The 18,767-nt window shown below is 41.6% G+C and overlaps 1 protein-coding gene across 1 annotated transcript in view; it reads left to right on the forward strand.

Moving 5' to 3' along the window:
• The window catches only part of SHROOM2 (shroom family member 2), a 122,485-nt gene that overhangs the window by 87,614 nt on the left and 16,104 nt on the right, over positions 1-18,767 (forward strand). The window contains 3 exon segments of the mRNA XM_033051301.2: positions 15,297-15,558; positions 15,560-15,626; positions 15,629-16,046. Of these exon segments, the coding sequence (XP_032907192.1) occupies positions 15,297-15,558; positions 15,560-15,626; positions 15,629-16,046 (747 nt within the window).

The following is an 18,767-nucleotide window of genomic DNA, read 5'->3' on the forward strand; positions in this document are numbered from 1 at the left end:
TGTAAAACCTAAATTAACACTACTTTGAAAAATTGGGAAGGGGTTGTTGTGGGAATGTTGAGTTGATGAAGATAGTTTGTGAACCACTTTCATCTTTGAGCTCTGTTTTTCCCCTCTGAGATTACTGAGTGCTTCCAATGAATTCAAGTTGTTTCATCTCCCTTTTTAGAAGAGCTGCAACATGTTCTTCTGAACTGCAGTATTTAATAGTTTAGGATATCAGTTTTGTAGGAAGAGAAAATAGTGGTCCATAGCAGCCATTGTCATCTCTTATGGAAGTACCAAACCACTCCTGTTACGAGCTTACAGGGATGCAGTCATCTAACATGAGATGAGTATTTTTTATACTGAGGAGTTGATGTGATTCTATGTGTGTTCTTAACTTTAGGACAGCTTAAAAGCATTATACAATTCTGCTGATCTGTAAAACAAAAATGGTGCTTTTTTATTTTTATTGATGCCACTCCTATTTCAAATTAGTTACAAAAGATTACCTTTTTACAGATGCAAAGTCTGTGCTTCTTTAAAAATCTCTTTTTGCATTTGTAAAAATGACTTATACCGGTTACATAATTACCTTCCTTATAGAAATCTCCACAATTTCTAAGTTGAAATAGAGTTTCAAAAGTTTAAAGAGGGAAATGGATGCTCTGACCAGTAGTCTGTGGCTTCCTGCAGTATGACATGCACACATAAGTCATTCTGCATCAAAAGAATCATGCTTTATGATCTTATTCTTAAGATCGCCATCTACTAGAGATGTTTACAGCCATTACCTTTATTTACTTTCCAAGAACATGTGACTCCTAGCTCTAGTAATTTGTTCCTGTGGTGTCTATTAAAGTTACATAACTTCAAAAAGTGAAAAAGGATATCTGAGATCACAGGCTGCAGAAAATATTTCAGTATTTAATAGGTGTCAAGTCCAAAAGCATATGCATGTCGAGTGTAGGATCACAGTGTGAGTCAACTCTTATTAAACACTGTAGAATATTTCCTTCAGTATTTTCATACCTTAGTAGTTACTCCTATTTGAGTTGAGCTCTTGGAGACAGAGGAACAGCCTTTACAATACAAAACCAAAATAAAAATAATTTCTTAATGCTTAAGTTGTCCTAAATGTCCAAGTAGAGTGTTCTAGAAAAATCTTTGATAATCCAGTAACTGGAGCCTATAGACATGTTCCCAAGTTTTTTATTTGGCTCTTTATAAAGAAGATTTTTCAACACCTGGTGAGTATCTAGGCTCCATGCTCACCAGGAACAGCAACAAATTATGATGCAAGGAAGGAGCACCTTCAACAACACAGGAATGTAAGTGACCTTATGTCTTCTGAATGAGATGGAAAAGAACTTTAAAATGACCAGTAGTCCATTTGTGTATGTGTTTATTTGTATCATACATATATGGATGTTTTTGTGTATGTATATACACAGACATATAAAACATACATATGTATATTATCTTTTTCTGACTTAGGACCATTTTGGGGTTGGGGTTTACATATATATGAGGACTAATTAACAGTGGGGGGAAAAACCCCCAACAATCCACAATACACATTTGTACAAATTAGTTCCTCATATTTACAATGGTAGATAGTGTAAACTAGTGATTGAAAATATTCTTGGAAACTACATAGTTTTTCATGACTCCAGAAATTTTAAATTTTTTGTATGGGTTTCTTTTACTGTGATGTCAAAAACTTTAATAAAGTACCAATATAAAGTGTTAGGATCAGCTTAACTAGGAACTGAGCTACTGAAATACAAGAGTTGAAGGCTTGGGGATTTTATTATGTAGCAGAAGAGCCATTTCCTTAAATAGGTAATGAGTTTAGTTGCCAGCATTGTGTTGCATAGCTATTTTAAACTTCTTTATTAAGAATCATAGAATCCTAGAATGGTTGGCTTCAAAAGGGACCCTAAAAATCATCTAGTTCCAACCCTCCTGCCATGACCAGGGAACTTTCCAGTAGACCAGGTTACTCGGAGCCCCATCCAGCCTGGTCATGGATACCTCCAGGTGTGGGAAGGCCACAGCTTCTCTGGATAACCTGTGCCAGTGCCCCACCATCCTGAAGAATTTCCTCCTAATACCTGCCTTCCTCCATCTTAAGACCATTTCCACTTGTCCTATCACTACACGCCTTTGTGAAAAGTCCATCTCTGGTTTTCTTGTATCCCCCTTTAGGTACTGGAAAGTGCTGTAAGGTCTCTGTGGAGCCTTTTCTTTTCCAGGCTGAACAGCCGCAACTCTCTCAGCTTGTCCTCAATGAAATGTTCCAGTCCTGTGATCATAGTAGTGGCCCTCCTCTGGACACATTTCTACAGGGCTACATATTTCTTCTTTTGGGAGCCCTAGAACTGAATACAGTAATCAAGGTGAGGTTTCACAAAAGCAGAGTAGAGGGGGAGAATCCCCTCCCTTGACCTGCTGGCCAGACTGCTTTTGATGTAGCCATTTGGCTCTCTGAGCTGGGAATGCACCCTGCCAAGTCATTGTTGAGCTTTTTGTCCACAAACACCCCCAAGTTCTTTCTTCCCAGGGCTGGTCTTTGCCCATTCTCAGCCTGAACTTCTTCTTGTGATTGGCCCTGACCCAGGGGTAGAACCTGGCACTTGGCCTTGTTGACCTTCCTGAGGTTATTCATTTATTGTTGCAGTTTAACAGTCAAACTGCAAGTTGCTGTTCCTGACTGAACATTGCAGGATGGGTATGTCTCAGGCATTGAAGGACTTACTAAGACATTACCAGAGCAATGAAAGCAAAATGTTTTCACCCTTTTCCATGTGAGGAAGAAATAGTATGATCTTGTGCAACTGCTTCCTTAGAAATAAGTGGAAAAACTACTTTGGCCAATATTTCATGCATGTGTTAACAAGCTCCAAAGAGCTTTCTCTTCTCCCAGGCTGAACAATTCCAACTCTCTCATCCTGTCTTCACAGGAGAGGTGTTCCATCCCTCTGGTCATCTCCCTGGTACTCCTGTGGACTTGCTCCAGCAGGTCCATGTCCTCAGCATTTCTATATCATGAGATACAGATTATTAAGGCATTTCTCTGACCAGTTTTTTTCCCAATGATATCATTGTGTGCATCATATAGCAATGACACAGTACAATCTGGGCTGTTTTAAAGTTTGTATTTTTTCTGAAACTGGGAAAAACCTACTGTCACTCTTCCTGTGCTTATAGAGGAGAGTGAGTCTAACAGGATCTATTCCTATACAAGAAATCCCCTGTACCCTTTCATCTTCCTTAGGTCTCTGTGAATACAGTAATTTCATGACTATAAGGCGCACTGGATTATAAGGCACACTTCCAGGTGTCAGCAAATTTCCGGGCTCTTGCCGATATATAAGACGTGCCGGACTGTAAGGCGCACTTTTTTTTTGCAGCGAGGATCTGCCACCGACTCCCCCCGCGCCGTTGCTGGCTGAGGCCCCGCCTCAACCTGGCAGCTGTGGCACTGCGCGCCCCCGGGCTCGCCTGCACCCGGCAGCTGCGACCCCACAACCCCACCTCTACCCAGCAACCGTGGCCCTGCCAGCTCCCCCCGTGGCTCACGGCTCACACTTCCGGTTGGCAAATTTCTGAACTTTGTCCATATATAAGGCGCAACGCACTACAAGGCGCACTTCTGGGTTCGGGCCAAAATTTTAGTCAAAAGGGTGCGCCTTATAGTCGTGAAAGTACTGTACTTGCAATTAGTACAAGTTTCATTGCCATGAACAATTACGTCCTTTCAGTGTACTAGTGTATGTGACTGACTAATAACAGAAATATAAATATCATACTCTTGAGACAGTAGAATCTTGGATCACTAGTACATGATGGCAGGTGATGGATGTTGATGCTTAAAAGCAGGCCAAAAGTCTGTTCTTTTTCTCTGTGTGAGCCAGGAGCAGATGCTTGAGGTGGGAACAGAAAACCAGGGCAAACTAGGAGCCATGCAGCTGGGTATCTTGTCAAGCCTCTGCTGGTCTGTCTTTGAGCTTTGTTTTATTTTGGGGTTTTTTTATTTTTGTTTTTTACTGCTGTGAAATATGAAGATTGTATGTTCATAGAACAGTCTGTGAAATTCAGCTTTTCCTTCTTGTGTAGCAGTAATTTCTGTGTACACTGTTGTATGTGTTGGTGAAGTACAGGAAAATATCTCCTGTGGGTTACTTTTTATTTATTAAATCTGAATAATTTCCTCATAGCAACAGCTGCTGCCACCTAGTTTTTCCACCCCTTATGTGAATTGTCTATATCTGATGTGTTCTGATGTGAATGGTGTGATGAGACAAGTGAAGTCTGTCTCATGGGGATCAAATTTTTAGGAGTCTCAGGTGAGATAAAATTTAATTTTCTAACCCATCTAAAAATCCAAAGTCTCTGTCATCCAGATCACTCTTGTCCCTATGTGTAGTGACTCTTTCTAAGATTGGTAGTGCATCCAAGACACATCTTTTCTACCCATGCCCAAATTATTCTATGTCATTTTTACTCATTAGTGCAGCTGCTCAATCTCTTCATAAAATTTCTGCCTTTTGGTTTATTTCAGATGTTTAATTTATGATTCTGAGGTTCTCCAGATTCATTTTATTCTTGCTCTCTTTCCCTCATACTTTCTCTTCAGCACCCTCTCACCTTCTCTCCCCCAACACTGGGTGTCTCACTGTGCTGAAGCAGCTGTCCAAGTATCAGAGGAATGGGTAGCTGTGCATCACAGATCCTAATTCATTAATTTCCTGTGGAAGTTTCAGGTGATTGTCATATGGTCCAGGTAGCTCATGACTACCCACTTTTAATGGTGTGCAGCATCTGAGAATGGTTCCTGCAAAGGTTGTTCTTTGCTTGTGGAGTTGTGAAAGGGAGACCATGTCAAATTTTTGCTGCAACCTTATTTTCTTTGTATTCTTACTATTGTAGTTTCATCCCTATAATCTGTTTGACAGATATCTGTGTTTGAATAAGTGCCTTTTTTCCCTCTTTTTTGTCCTAACACCCTTAGGGATTTGTACCTCAGCTTTTCTTTTAAAATTTCTTTATTTACCATATTTTGCTTGTACATCTGCTTTGCTAGATTAGTTCTGGGTTTTCCTCTTTTGAGTACTTAAGTTGTCTGGTGGATGTTCCTTTTAATTGCTATTTAATTCAACCTTTGGAGGGGACAGAGGAAAGGAAGAACTGTGGTTGGATGTTTTGGTGGGTGTTACACATTTCCTCTGAATTTCATATATTGTATCTTCAGTTGCATGTTACCTCTTAGCATTATACCATCTGGCTTGTTCTTTAAAAAAAAATATTCATGTAAATGCCCTTTTCAAAATTAAATACCACTGTGTCAATTCTTAATCTTTCTAAAACGATTTCTCTAAATGCATATGGCCACTGGCACAGGGTAGCTCTTCAAATAGCTAAGTTTTGAACCAGATTCTTCTCATACCTCAGGATCAAGGCAGAAGTTGCATGATAAATTGTCCCACTTGTAGTTTTTTTCTTCCTCTTGTCCATTTTAAAACTTTCAGACTGGTTGAGCTGAGAGATGTCGTGGGCATCTTTATAAGCATTACAAATGAATTATTTTGGAATTTGGGGGTTGGTTGTGGCTAAATGAAATTGTTAAAACTTGCAGGTTCCTGCCACTGCCTCCCCCATTCCTCACTCTCTTGGCAGCACTCAGCCGGCGGCTGTCAGGTGTGCGTCCTGCAGATGGGTGAGATGCTCCTCTCAGGCTCACCAGCAGCTATTGGATCTCATTAAATGGGTGCTGGACTGCCTCCAAAACCTATGCTTGGTTTACAGTACTCTACAGTAATACAGCCCTGCTTGTCCTCCATCCAATTTGTGCATTCTCCACACCCTTGAAAATGTGGACTCTCCCTCTATCTTAATTAGGTGAATTTTGAATCCTTGTTTCTAAACTTGAGGGTGGCTGTCCTTCTCATGTATCCCCTTTTTTCTACTTGCACCTTCGTGCTTCCAAGTAAAGTTATTTTTGCTTTAATTGCTCTTGGCACATCTGTTCTCCTCACTGTGCATGCAGTGACAGCTAAGGGTATGCGAGGCCATCGTGAGCTGATAAAAGGAAGTGTTGGAGGGTAGTTTCTTCTTGTGGAAAGTTTCCTCCCCTGCCCCTAAAGCTAAGTGTTACCTAGCATGAATAGCTGGAAGAAGTCCTAAACATGATTCTGAAACTGGGAGTGAGTGAAAGAACAACACACAAAAGTGTTTGTGGAGAGAGAAACAGATAAGTTTGTACACATGAGTTTGTTTTTGTATTCTGGTTTGATTTTACTGCTTTCCCCGGAAAGAGGATTAGAATGAAAACCATCTAAAGATGTACATTTTTGTTGCATTGCTTGAAATCCAGCTGTCTTCCTGTAGCCCTGTTGATGGTAACAACAGTTATATATGGAGATTTAGAGCTAAATGTAAGATATAGTCTCCACTGGTTATAGCCATAAAAGCATCATGTGCTGATGCATTGTGGATTTTATTTTCCCTTAAGTTACTTGATGAAAAGCATAATTGGAAAAAGGTGACTGATTTGTCTCCTCAGTGCAGCAATTTATACATTTCTGACATATGGAGTGGCTTTATGGTGTTCTGGTACTAAAAGCTAGCCTGTGCAATATTCACTTTCTGCTGTAATCCCTTAGGCAATGTCATTATGGTTTGCTGTCATGCAGGAGACTGTTTGTGTCAGTAAATGTGAGTGAAGTTTTGTGTTGCAAAGTAACATGGCAGCTATAGCTTCCATTTCTGTGCATGGGCCAACCAGAATTGCTGCATTCTGTTAACCAGTTGTGTTGTATTATGTAAACTGGTGTTTTTTCTTGATGTCATTCACACTCTGTTGAAATCAAATAGCCAGCTTTGGGAGGCAGAAAAGTTTTAGAGGAGGTTATTAACTGGATATCTAACTGCTATATGTGATTTTGTGTGCAGTTTTTAACAACATTTTCCTCTTAAAGTGGTCATCTTTAAAATTATCTTTCATACATATTATAGCCTTATCCACAACTTCTCTGTTAAGTCTTTAATGTTTTCTTGTAGATAAATTGAAAGGAGCTTGAGCTTTGCTCTGATGAAAGCCACGATGCCTTCTAAAGATGGAGTGTGGGGGTGGCAATGTGCTCATGCAGCATGAAAGCATTCAGTTCTTTCCCTGCAGAATCTCCTGCAAGAGAGGGCGCCTGTGCACACAACACATGCAAAAAAATTCAGGCTGGAGGGCTGTTGATTAACACTCTCCACTAAAATTAAAGACTTGGTTATTTGAATGTTGTTCAGAAAGGAACCTAGTAACACACTAATCTTTTTTAAATAATTGTAAATAGTTAAAACCTGCAGAGCTGTAGTTGTGGAAATGTGGATCATGATTTCACAAATGAAAACCCCTAAAAAATTAAAGGACTTTTAAGTTTTGGGGTTTTTTTTGGTTTTTTTTAATAAGCAAATTCAGGGGTAGGGGTGGGGGAAGGAAAAGCTTTGAAGTCTCTGAGATCTTTTCCCTGAGGTCAGAAGTTTCTGGTGATGTAACATACAATACAGACTAAGCCTTCACTTATCAAGGTTAAAGTTGACAGAGCTTGTATGAACTTGTCAATCATAGGAAGCAGGCAAAAACAAGCCAGCTGTTGTGAGGCATGGCTTTGAAAATCCTCTGTGTTACAGTAAATGAGACGCAGAGGTTGAGACAGATTCAGTTCTGCAAGGCTTTCAAACTGGCTGGCACATTTGCGAGGATGCAAAGCTCACATATCCAGTGAATAGGAGTACAAAGCTGTAAATCCTGGTAAGATTATCTTGTCTTTAGTGTTAAAGCGTGAAAGAAATGGCTAGAGGTGTGTGCCTTATTTACCATTTTTTGTCAGTTCTGAACAGAAATTTGTAGTATTAATTCATACAGTATTTCTTTTGTTCTTCAGGTCTTTAAGCACAGTCTGCATCTTCTGCCTCTATCAGCAGAAGCTACAGTAGCAAATTAGCAACGATGCAATGCTTGGTACAGAATTTTATTTTACTCAGTGCAATCGACTGCTGTGTTTGCTGATGGGGTGGGGGAATAGAGGGAAAACGTGAGTTAATTCCAGCTAAGATGCTCTGTGTGCGTATGCTTGCACACACGCGCTGTTTTTAGCAGCTTTTGTTTTCACAGTTGGCATCATGTACACTGGAATTAGAAGGCAGTGCCTTTCGAAAATACTTGTTTTCTGGACTGAGAGCTGCCAGTGCCGTTGTTGTGGCTCAGGGTGCCAGGCTCGGGTTCCTCTCGGCTAGGGGTGGTGCGAGAGCTTTTCATCTTGTTATTTGCCTGGCAAGCCTGTTACTGTGAGTACAGGCTTTCATGAAGACCTTTTCCACAGCAGCAGGAGCTATTAGCTGGGAGTGTAAGAGAATTGGATGTGACTATTAGAAACAAGCGGTGAGTGTGGCTCAGAGTGAAAAGATGGCTATTGAAATGTGTGCATGCTAATTAATTTAAATAACTGGTTTAGGATTTTTTTCTTTAGAGATGAACTAGCTATGTGTTCTTTTTGGTGAGAGAATGCCTGAGAATCCCAGGTGACCTAGTTGTTATTTGCAAAGTGTTTCATTTTATAGCTTGTGTTGTTACCTAATTCTTGTTCAGCTGCAAGCAGCTGTTTTCAGTAGGAATAGCAACAAGAAAATAGCAACAGCATTATCAGGACAAAAAAAGTCTAAATAAAAAAAAAATCAAGGAGTGGCAACTGGAATGTAGGGGGTTTTTTCGTAAATTGACAAAACAATCATTCTTCTTTGAGCTTTTTTTAATGTGACTGTGATTTCCTTGTTAGCAGTGTTGGAAAATATAGTCTTTTGTCTCTGCAATGGTTGCCATTTGTGTAGTATGATGGTTCTTGTTATACTGTTGGGATATTCTGGTGATTGAATTCAGTGTTTAAGTACTGAACACATTAATTGGTTGAGTTCAGTATAGGCAATTTTAATTCCATGCAGGTAATCCCCTGTGAGCTAGGAGAGGCATGCAATAGATAAAGCAATAATAACACAGCCATAAAAATTATTTTTTATCATTTATTTTTGATGTGCAGCAGAATGGAGGAGGGGCTTTTGTTTTCTGAACTAAGGAAAGGAAAGCATCACTCCCTCTGCCCTTTCCCATAAGATTCTTCCCTTCTGCATAAAACCCTTCTTGTGCTGCTACAAGAAATATAATTTTAATCAGATTTTGTTTTTATGGGCCTATGTATTTTGCTGTTGCCCATGACTGGTCTACCTTCATCCATCAACATAACTTTGTTTATTTACTCCAGAATTAGAGTGGATATGTTCTTTGTTACTTATTTATTTCTGGTTTTCATGGGGAAAGAGAGAACATTTTTTGATAGAATGAGAGGTGAAAACTCATTGCAGTATGTATGTTGCCATGTAGGCAGGACAGGAGAGAAATTCTGGTGGGATTGATGGACTGGCAAGCAATGTCTATTACCGTATTTCATTCTTCGATAAGCCAGGTGATAATGCAAGGGTTGTTAAGGTAGAGTGACACTTTGCTTTATCACATTGGGTGCAACAACTAAGCTGTATTTAGTGTGACTGACTAAACAGATAGCTGCCATTGAGGCACAGATAATGTTAACAGGCTTTCAGAACTGAAAAACCAACACTCTCACCATGATAAACGGTTGTAGTGTACCAGTGATGTGCTGTGGGATATACTTTGTGAAATATCTTGCTGGTTTTTGTACCTTCTGTTGTCCTCTAAGAGGCCTTTTTTTCCCTGGAGAGAGAGAAAGCATTCTCTCCTCAATCAGTATTCATTATTCTTTTCATCTTAACATGTGCTTTAGTTTTAGGACCGTTTGCTTCAGCGGTGCTTCTTGGATGCTAGTTACCATCATCTGTCTCTTCAGACCAAGGCAGTGGACAGCTTTACTTCTTTGTAGTGGCTTGTATGCTGTGCCTCTTCATGGCATGACTGTTAGGGTACAGCCATCATGGTTCATTAGAGGATTCTTTATTCTTTGCATTTATATTTTAAGATTTCTAAGTAGTTTTCATAAAGCTCTCATTTAGCATCTTTGGAGTATGCTTTGTGTGTCTGATGGATAGTGTGTGATGTACTGACTCAGTAGTGAAAGCAGGTAGAGACATCATCAGAAAAATGTACCAGTGGTAAAATAAGTGCCCTGGTATTGCATGTCCAAATTGTGGTGTTCTGTTGTCAGTGTCTCCTGAGTATTGCAAGAGTAAAACCAATTTAAGGGCTTAAGTGGTCCTGGACCCTCTGAACAAAAAGGATATGGGACTCAGATGAGGATTCAGATAACAAGTAGGAGGGAGAAAATCTATATGCAAGTGAAGTGTTGAGTCAAGCTGTAGTCCACAGAGAACTCAAGTTTAGTACTTGATTGGCTAAACAGTTACAGGTATCTAGTGAAACCTGAGATAGCCCAGCATGTCCCACTTGGCTTCCACCTACCACACCTTTTAGGGGAACTGATGCCTTTGAACCTTTAAAGCTTCTGAAATCATAGTAGGCACCCATCGTGCATTAGTTAGTGCTTATCAATAGGAATTAAAATGTGGTAATAGACCTCAGATTTTTTTCCTGAATTTCCAATAGTCTTACCCTGTGCACCCCATTCTAACTTCATAGCATGTGTGGTCTCAAGCAGAGCTATACTGGGTAGAAAAAACATACCCTTTATTTGTAGCCTGTTGCAGAAGTGCATTTGGATTCCAGTGTGCTACATGCCAGACAAATACACAATGAAAACATGGTTCAGCACATAAAGTTCATAGCTTAAAAAGTATTGGCAAGAACTGTACCTATAAACAGGATTTTGCCATATACAAAGACAGTATTTCCCAATTGCTTTAAGCCACATAATTATCTGTTTCAAGCCAGGTCAGGTCCCTTGATCCAGTTTTCTGTGGGGCTGTAAAATTCTTACTGCTAGTACACTGAAAAGAGCAGGAAGACAAAGCTCAAAGTGTCTAAGAAGGAGATTGCCTCTTCTGGCAGAGTATCTGCATAAGGTCATTTTAAAGGAGCTGCAGAACTGTGGCCTGATTTTGATAGTGTTTGTTTTTGTAGGTGAGGACTTTTACAGAGGAGTCATACTCAGGTATGAAGGCCTTTTTCCAGTGTAGCTTGTAGTTCTTGAGAAGGAATTTAAATTAAATCAGAAACAGCCACTCCATTTGCTCTCCTTTGCCAGAGAGTTAGTGCAGGACATATAATTGATTACATACCTGCTTATGTTTTATGGCGAAACTTTTGCACAGAGTCAGGTCTTTAAAGAATGATACATTTTTCAAATGTGGCTAATGCATTTTTGCAAAGCTTATCTAGTCTGGGATTTTAAGTTGGAGCGTCTCATGGCACTGTTTTGGGTTGGCCTGAATGTTCTCAAGAAACTGTAAATCAGGACAGATAAAAATCAAATACATTAAATTTATTGAAATCTCTTTCATTTATTGAGGTACAACGTTTGATCAGATCATTCTATCTCTCTGTCTAGATTTAGTCAAATCTTGAGTATGGGGCAAATGAAGAAAGTGATTTGGAGCTGTTTTTTATGTCAACCAAAAATGTTATTCTTCTGATAGGGATCAATACTTAATGATTCATTTTTGTAAATACTCACTGACTCCACTGGCAGGTTCCTGTTAATGTGTGTGTATATGTGTATATGGTTTAACCTTCGTGTAAGAGCTCACATTACTGTTACCTCTTCTGGTGTGTTAGAATAGCCTGTTACATTATTGTTGGGGGACTGGAATGTCCATGCTGGGGATGAGACTTGAAGTTTTTTGCCCAGCTTAATCTTTACATAGCCTTTACATTTTCAGTCTTTACATTTCAGTCTTGGATGTGTATGCCCCAAGCTAACAGAGCCAGAAGGAAACTGAGAGACTTACTTGTCCATTCAGGTAGAAAATACTTTTGTGCCAGTATGGAGATCCACATTCCCACCCTACTGCAGTAAGTGATGCTGGTGTGGCTATGGCCACAGGGAAAGTGCAAGACACAGAGCAGAGCTCCTCCTGCATTCACTGATGAGTGCTCAGCCTCTTGTCTCTCCACACAGACCCCCTCTGGGAATGCTTGAGCCCTCTGCTAAATGAGAGCTTCTCAAAATGTGAAGGACTGGTTTGTGTAATGAAGCAATTCCCTCTTTTCAGTTAGAAGCATACATTGGTTTTCTGCCTCCTGGCATTTATGTATGAAAGCTCCTACAGCAAAATACTAAAAACAAGTGCAGTAGAAAAGGCTCATGTTAGACTCCTGTACTAGACTGACCCTTGCTGAATACCACTTTGTAGCGATAGCATAAGACTCTTAATTACACTTCCTTTGTAGCTCGGGTTAAGTGACCTGGTGTAAGTTGTCTGACAGTGCAAGCTGTAATGTGCCATGCCAGAGTGGGGAATGTTGTGTGAGCTCTCCCGATTCTGTTGTCTCAGAAAGGCTCTTGTAACTTGGGTAATTGTGGCATTGTGGGGGAGCTTTGGGTTTGAAGATAGCTAAGAGTTTAATGTTTTTGATGTTGGCTGGTTTGTTATCTAGAATGAAAATAGTCATTAAGTCAATTGTCGTGTTTTCCAATGATTTAAAACTGTTCTGTGTCACTCACTTTGTGATGTTTGGTTATAAATGATGAGTTCCTTTTAGTGGTATGTTATCTTTGCATAACCCATGGGCCTCATTTCCAAACCAGCTGTATTCTAGGCATATTATTACATGATGCACCGACAGATAGCAAGCAGTTTAGTGGACTTCTCAGTATTGATAATAATATAACACCTTTGCAGGTTCTTGCCACTCTGTTCTCCTGGGGCTTGAAGCTTGTTTTCTTTTCCTCCTTTCTGAACAGTAAGCTTACATCTCTCCAAAATAATGTGATGAGCATGTTTTGCATGAAGATGCACTCAACACTGAATGCAGTTTACCTTCAGTGTTGAATGTATCCACTACCTCTCCTCAGACCCCATTTTGTGGTCACAAAATTTTTTTATTAGTTTTGTGGAAGCTGTATAAAGTCATGTGTATAATCTCTGAATTTTATCTCCATGTATGCAAATACAACATCTCTAAATTTCTCTCTGCTGTAATTCTTTGTCCTTTTGCTCAGTTTTGGAAGGTGACAGAACTGCTAGAGCATTCATTGCTTCTGAGCCAGAGTAATATATATATACACACCAATATATTGGTTACATGTTTTGTATATGCACATGTGTCAGATTGGTGGTGTTCTCTGTCCTGTTTGCTTCCACAAGCACTCCCAATTCCAATGTGCATGTGAAGTTCATGGTATACTTTGCAAACTGGCTGAGGTATTGCATGTAATTGATGTCTTTGCAACATTTTGTGTCATACCCTTGATTTTTCTGTGCACCTGAGAGCATCTGTTGCACTGGTTTTTGTTATGGCTTATGAATGGGAGGCCTGAAGAGCTTTTGCACAGGTTCACAAGGAGAAAATTGTGCTGTTCGTGGATTATCTAGACAATGAAAAATGCTGGTTTAAACACAGTATTTCATATGTAAGGCCTGCAGTCTTCATTTGGTAAATATTTCCATTAAAATTAGTGAATCTATTTACAGGCCTGGTTCTGCTTACATTGAAATCACTAGGGAAAATGAGCTGACTCTTGAGATGCCAGGGTGCCATGTAACCAAATCTGAATAGTGTTGGTCTTTCTGGCCCTTTGTGTAATTTTTTACTTCACAAAACTGCCCTTCATCTACTGTTAAAAGAGGAGTCAATACATACTTTTTTATAAATCAGAATTGACTCTTAATTTGTCAGACAACTTGAAGTTGTCTGAACCAACTACTCTTAGGTGAGAGCAATATGAAAGACCTGAATGTCAACAATACTAATCTCCTCATTCATGTTAAATTTGAAATTTACCAGTTAAAGTCAAATTTTAAGGTTTAGCACTTCACATGAGAGAAAGATTATGTATTCTCAGGAATCCACATCTAATCAGTCATCTTTCCATAATACTTATTTTTAAATATTTGTTTTAATTTAATTAAAATAGTAATGCAGTGTGTAATTACTCCAATTTTTTTTCTTGAATTTATAATAGACCTTAAGCTAATAGTTATTTTACGTGCTTTTATCTCTAATTTTGTTTTCCTACACACTGTTGTTAACTGCCTATAGACATTCTCAAAACAGGTACAGTGATGTTAATAATGTATTTACATTGAAAAATTCAAGTACATCTTATTTTACGGATAGGCTGGGAAAGATGCCTCTTTCACAGTCACCTCAAAAGAAGACTTGGGCAGTGCATGACTACAGGATTACTATTTAAAAATAGAGACCAGCACTGTCAGTAGCATAACTTACATTAGTAGCTCTCTGAAGCCTTTGACTTCTTTGTTGAGGCTTATATTCTGAGCTCATAGTGTCTCTTCAGCCTCCTTTAAAGCAGAGGGCAAACCTGTCTCCTCTTGGGACTCCAGAGGTACTTTTCTCCTACCTTCTGCTCCTTCCCCAATTTATCTTTATCTGATGAGCACAAATGTACTACATAAGCATGGAACTGTGAAAGGCTTCCTGACTAGAGAGACAAGAGAGTGTGAAATTGGAATAAACCCAAAAACATTTAGGATAAGGTCTTTTTGGCCATGTTTGTCATTTGTGCTGACAGGGGAAAAGAAGCTCTGCCTTAAAATAAGTCTGACTGGAAAATACTATCCTGTCTAAATTTCCTTTTCTGCCTTAATTCAGGAGATACTAATTTTCTCCTTCCCTGTTTTCTTTAGCTTCAGCAAACATTTTGTTTGCAGTCATTTCATTTTTCAGCAGATACACCAAAATTCAACCTCTACATTTAAAACTGTTACTGAAGTATTATTGCACCTAGATAAGAAATGTGTTTCACACACTTTGTTACTGACTTTGGAGCAATAAGAGAATTCAATTTTAGTATTAGAGTTCCTCTTCTGGAGACAGTTTTGTTTTCTACCAACATTTGGCCATTTGGCTGTGCATTCAGCTAATCTGTGCACACTGCAGCGCCTCGGGTTACCCAGAGGTTGTGTCACGTCCTGTGGCGCTCCATACCCTAATTTACCCTGACATTATGTTCTGATGCATCACGTTAGATTAGGTACAGCATGTGTGCCCATACATGAGAGGATGTTTCTGTGCCCTACAGTTACATAGATTGGAGGAGTTGGTGTTCAGTGTTGGATGTGATCTTGGTGCTCAAGTTTCCTGGGCTGTTGCGTTGGCCTTGCACTGAAGGAAATAAATCAGCATCATACTAAAAGCGTGTTCTTTTCTCTAGGCAAGCTCACACAGGGGCGCTGAGGGAAAACCCACGAGAGAACAGCAATCAGCTGGACCAGAATTTAGGCCACAAGTGGAAATCTTCTGTCAGACCTCTGCATGTGCAAGAACCCACGGTTCTGCCTCACGAGAGCCGGGGCAGGTCTGGAACATTGCCTAGTGACTACCGATACTCTCAGGAAAATGTGAATGAGAAGAGCAAGGATTGTAGCCTGCCTCACCTGCCCTACTCTGAGCCACAGACCTTGAATGAGAACCACTTCCTGTCAATCCCAGGGCAAAGGAGAGGAAAACCATAGAATAGAGCCAGTGCTGCTGAACAAGAAGCGTGGCCTGCTCCTCAGAGGCCACCACCACCCAAAAGAGATAAATACAGGCGACCAGATATTTCTGCTCCATCTCTTGGCACCTCTTCTGAATCTCTGCTGGCAGCAGCCAGCCAGCCCTTTCTGTCCTCATCCCCGAGCTCCACTGAAAGATTTGCCAGTCAATCCTCTCTCTGTCAGAGTCCTGCAGCTTTCAATGGAAAACTGAAGAGTGCTAATCCACAGCAGCTCCAGCAAGTGTCATCCACAGAGAATGTTTGTCAGCACTTAGAAGAAAAAACACACCTTAAGTCTGAGTCTTCCAAGTATCGGTATCTTCAGAAACCTGGCATGGAGTCATCAAGGTCCCCTTCTCCCCAGTTTGCACCACAGAAGCTCACTGATAAACCTCCTGTGTCCCTACAGGATGAGAACCCAGCCAGGTACTAGATGTAACTCCTTTACTATTTTATTAACACTTTTTTCCCAGTTACCTTAATATTGGTTGTCTGTTAAATTTCTTTACACATCCTTCAAGTTCATTAAGCATTGAGCCATTGCAGCATATTTGAGAGACCACAGACTTGTGTAAAATTCCTTTTGGTACTGTTAATGTCCTTCAGCTGGTCTGTGGTTTCTTTTAGTTGACTGTGCTGCCCAGGTGTTACACCTGGTAGCTTGTAGAAAATAAAAGGGAAGGCTTCTAAGGCATTTGCCTCTGAAAGTACAAAGTCAGAAAAATCCCTGTCATCATGTCCTCTACCAAAGTCTGTGTATAAATATGAATTACTGTAGGTAGGGAGAAGCAGATGTGCAAAGGGAAGCTGGATCCTTTGTGAGAAGATCTGTTTTGAAAACACATAGAATAGTATACATTTGCCAACTCATGACTGGTTTTATGTTGCTTTTACAGTGAAATGTGACACTTCAGGTTGTCCGTGGAGCGGGTCCTCAACACTCTTATGTTGACAAGGACTGAACACTCAGTAGGAGATTTTCAGTCCTTTCCCAGGGTAAACTCAGACAACTGGCTGAAATTAACTGATTGCTGCATCTGTCATATGCTGCTAGCATCATAAAAGGTTACTCTCCCACAAGATAACAAACTCTTCCAGGAAGCTCAGGAATCTTGGTTTTCATAAATCCTTCAGCACTGTAATTCATGGTTAAGAACTGAAAACAAAACCTCTAAGCTGAATTTATGCAGAGGTTGCTTCTATGAGCAAAAGTACTTGGCATGGCTTTTCTCTGCTCTAATGTAAATGGTTGTACAAACCCAGGCTGTTTTTCATTTTTGCCTTATGACATGAAAAACATGAATCACTTTTTTTTCCTAATAGGCCTTGGTGTTTTTCCTCTTACAACTGGAGGAAAAAATGAGGTTTCATTCTGCAGTGTTTTTAACATGAAGTAATTATAATTTACAGTGGAAAGTGCAATATGTCATATGAACGCTAAATCCATGTGCTAAGGTAGATGACAATAATGACTTCCTTAATATTTTGCTTTGACCTCCTTAATGTATTACTTTATGAATGGATACAACGGATGCGTCAAAAGCCAATTGCATTTGTCCTTCCTTTTTGTTAAGCTTTAATGTTGAAATGAGCACTGAGGTGTGCCTAATTATATGCCCATATCTGAATGATAAAATACTTACTCTGCGAATATTTTGCTAATATTTTAAATTCTTAGGCCCAGGGCAACTCTTGTTTGCACACAATGTGTTGTCCCCAGTTAATAATTAAATTACTCACTAAAAACAGGTTTGACCAAAAAGGACAAGCATGGCGGCTGTGCCTCAAAACTTTCTATAATGGTATTCATTTTATATGAATAAAATATCTTAAGTAGATTTATCTTAATCCATAGTTAATCTGATTTGGTTTGCAATTTCTATTGGCTCCTTGCATATGAGCTTTTGGACATGCCACTTTGCATACTGGGGGCAGCTAATGTTTGATGATGTTAGTTTATAGCTTTTGTACAGTAATTTCACGAATACAAGCCGCACCAATTTGACCAAAATTTTGGTGGAAACCCGGAAGTGCGGCTAATATTCCGGGGCGGCTAATCTATTAACAAAATTCTAAAAGCTGCCAACACGGAAGTGAGAGCCCGCGGCAGCCCCAAGCCAAGCTGGAGCCCGGCTGGCCCCGGCAGAGGTGGGAAAGCCTGGCAGAGGCGGGGCCAGCAGTGTGGGGGGCGGGCGGCAGAGCCTGAGCCAGCAGGGCGGGGGAGCCCGGGAGAACTGGGGCTAGCAGTGCAGGGGAGCATGGCAGAAGCAGGAAGGCCGGCGGGTGGGGCTGCCTGGCAGCGGGGGAAGCCCAGCATAATCGGGGCCAGCAGCGTGGGGGAGCCCGGCGGTGCGGGGGCCTGCAGTGCCGGCCAGGGCGAGGAAACGCGGCGGCGGTGCAGACGGGAGGGAGCGGCCGGCGAGCCTGGTGGCGGCGGCGGCAGCCCTGCCGGCGGGGCGAGCGAAAGCGCCGCTTGCGAAAGCGCCGCCGCTCGCGAAAGCGCCGCTCGCGAAAGCGCCGCTCGCGAAAGCGCCGCCGCGAGCGAAAGCGCCGCCGCGAGCGAAAGCGCCGCCGCGAGCGAAAGCGGCGCGGGGCGGGCGCGGCGCGGGGGGCGGGCGCTCGCGTCGCGAGGCGCGGCGCGGGGCGAGCGAAAGCGGCAGCGGGGCGAGCGAAAGCGGCAGCGGGGCGGGCGGCGAGCCCGGCGGCGGCAGCCCTGCCAGCCGGGCGAGCGAACGCGGCAGCGGGGCGGTGCTGACGGGAGAGGGGGGCCAGCGAGCCCGGCGGCGGCGGCAGCACCACCCGGCCAGCCCCGCCGAGCCGTGGCGCTGAGCTGGGCCACCCGGCCCCGTCGGCAACCATGAGCGGGCCGAGCCTGCCTGGCCCCGCCCCGAGCCAGTAAAGCCCGCTATGCCGCGATCCTGTTACTAATTGGCCAATTTGTGAAAGCTGCGCACGGATTCTCGCGACGAACGAAAGTGCGGCTAATGTTCGGGGTGCGGCTTATCTATTGACAAAGACAGCAACATTGTCGAGGCACCGGGGGGTGCGGCTTATAATCCGTGCGGCTTGTATTCGTGAAACTACTGTACTTTTAAGAAAGTGTCTTGTTCATCAGCAGGCCAAGGTGAGTGTGTGTGCAGGGTTCCT

Source organism: Catharus ustulatus, chromosome 2 (genome assembly GCF_009819885.2).
Source record: "Catharus ustulatus isolate bCatUst1 chromosome 2, bCatUst1.pri.v2, whole genome shotgun sequence".
Classification (NCBI taxonomy): Eukaryota; Metazoa; Chordata; class Aves; order Passeriformes; family Turdidae; genus Catharus; species Catharus ustulatus.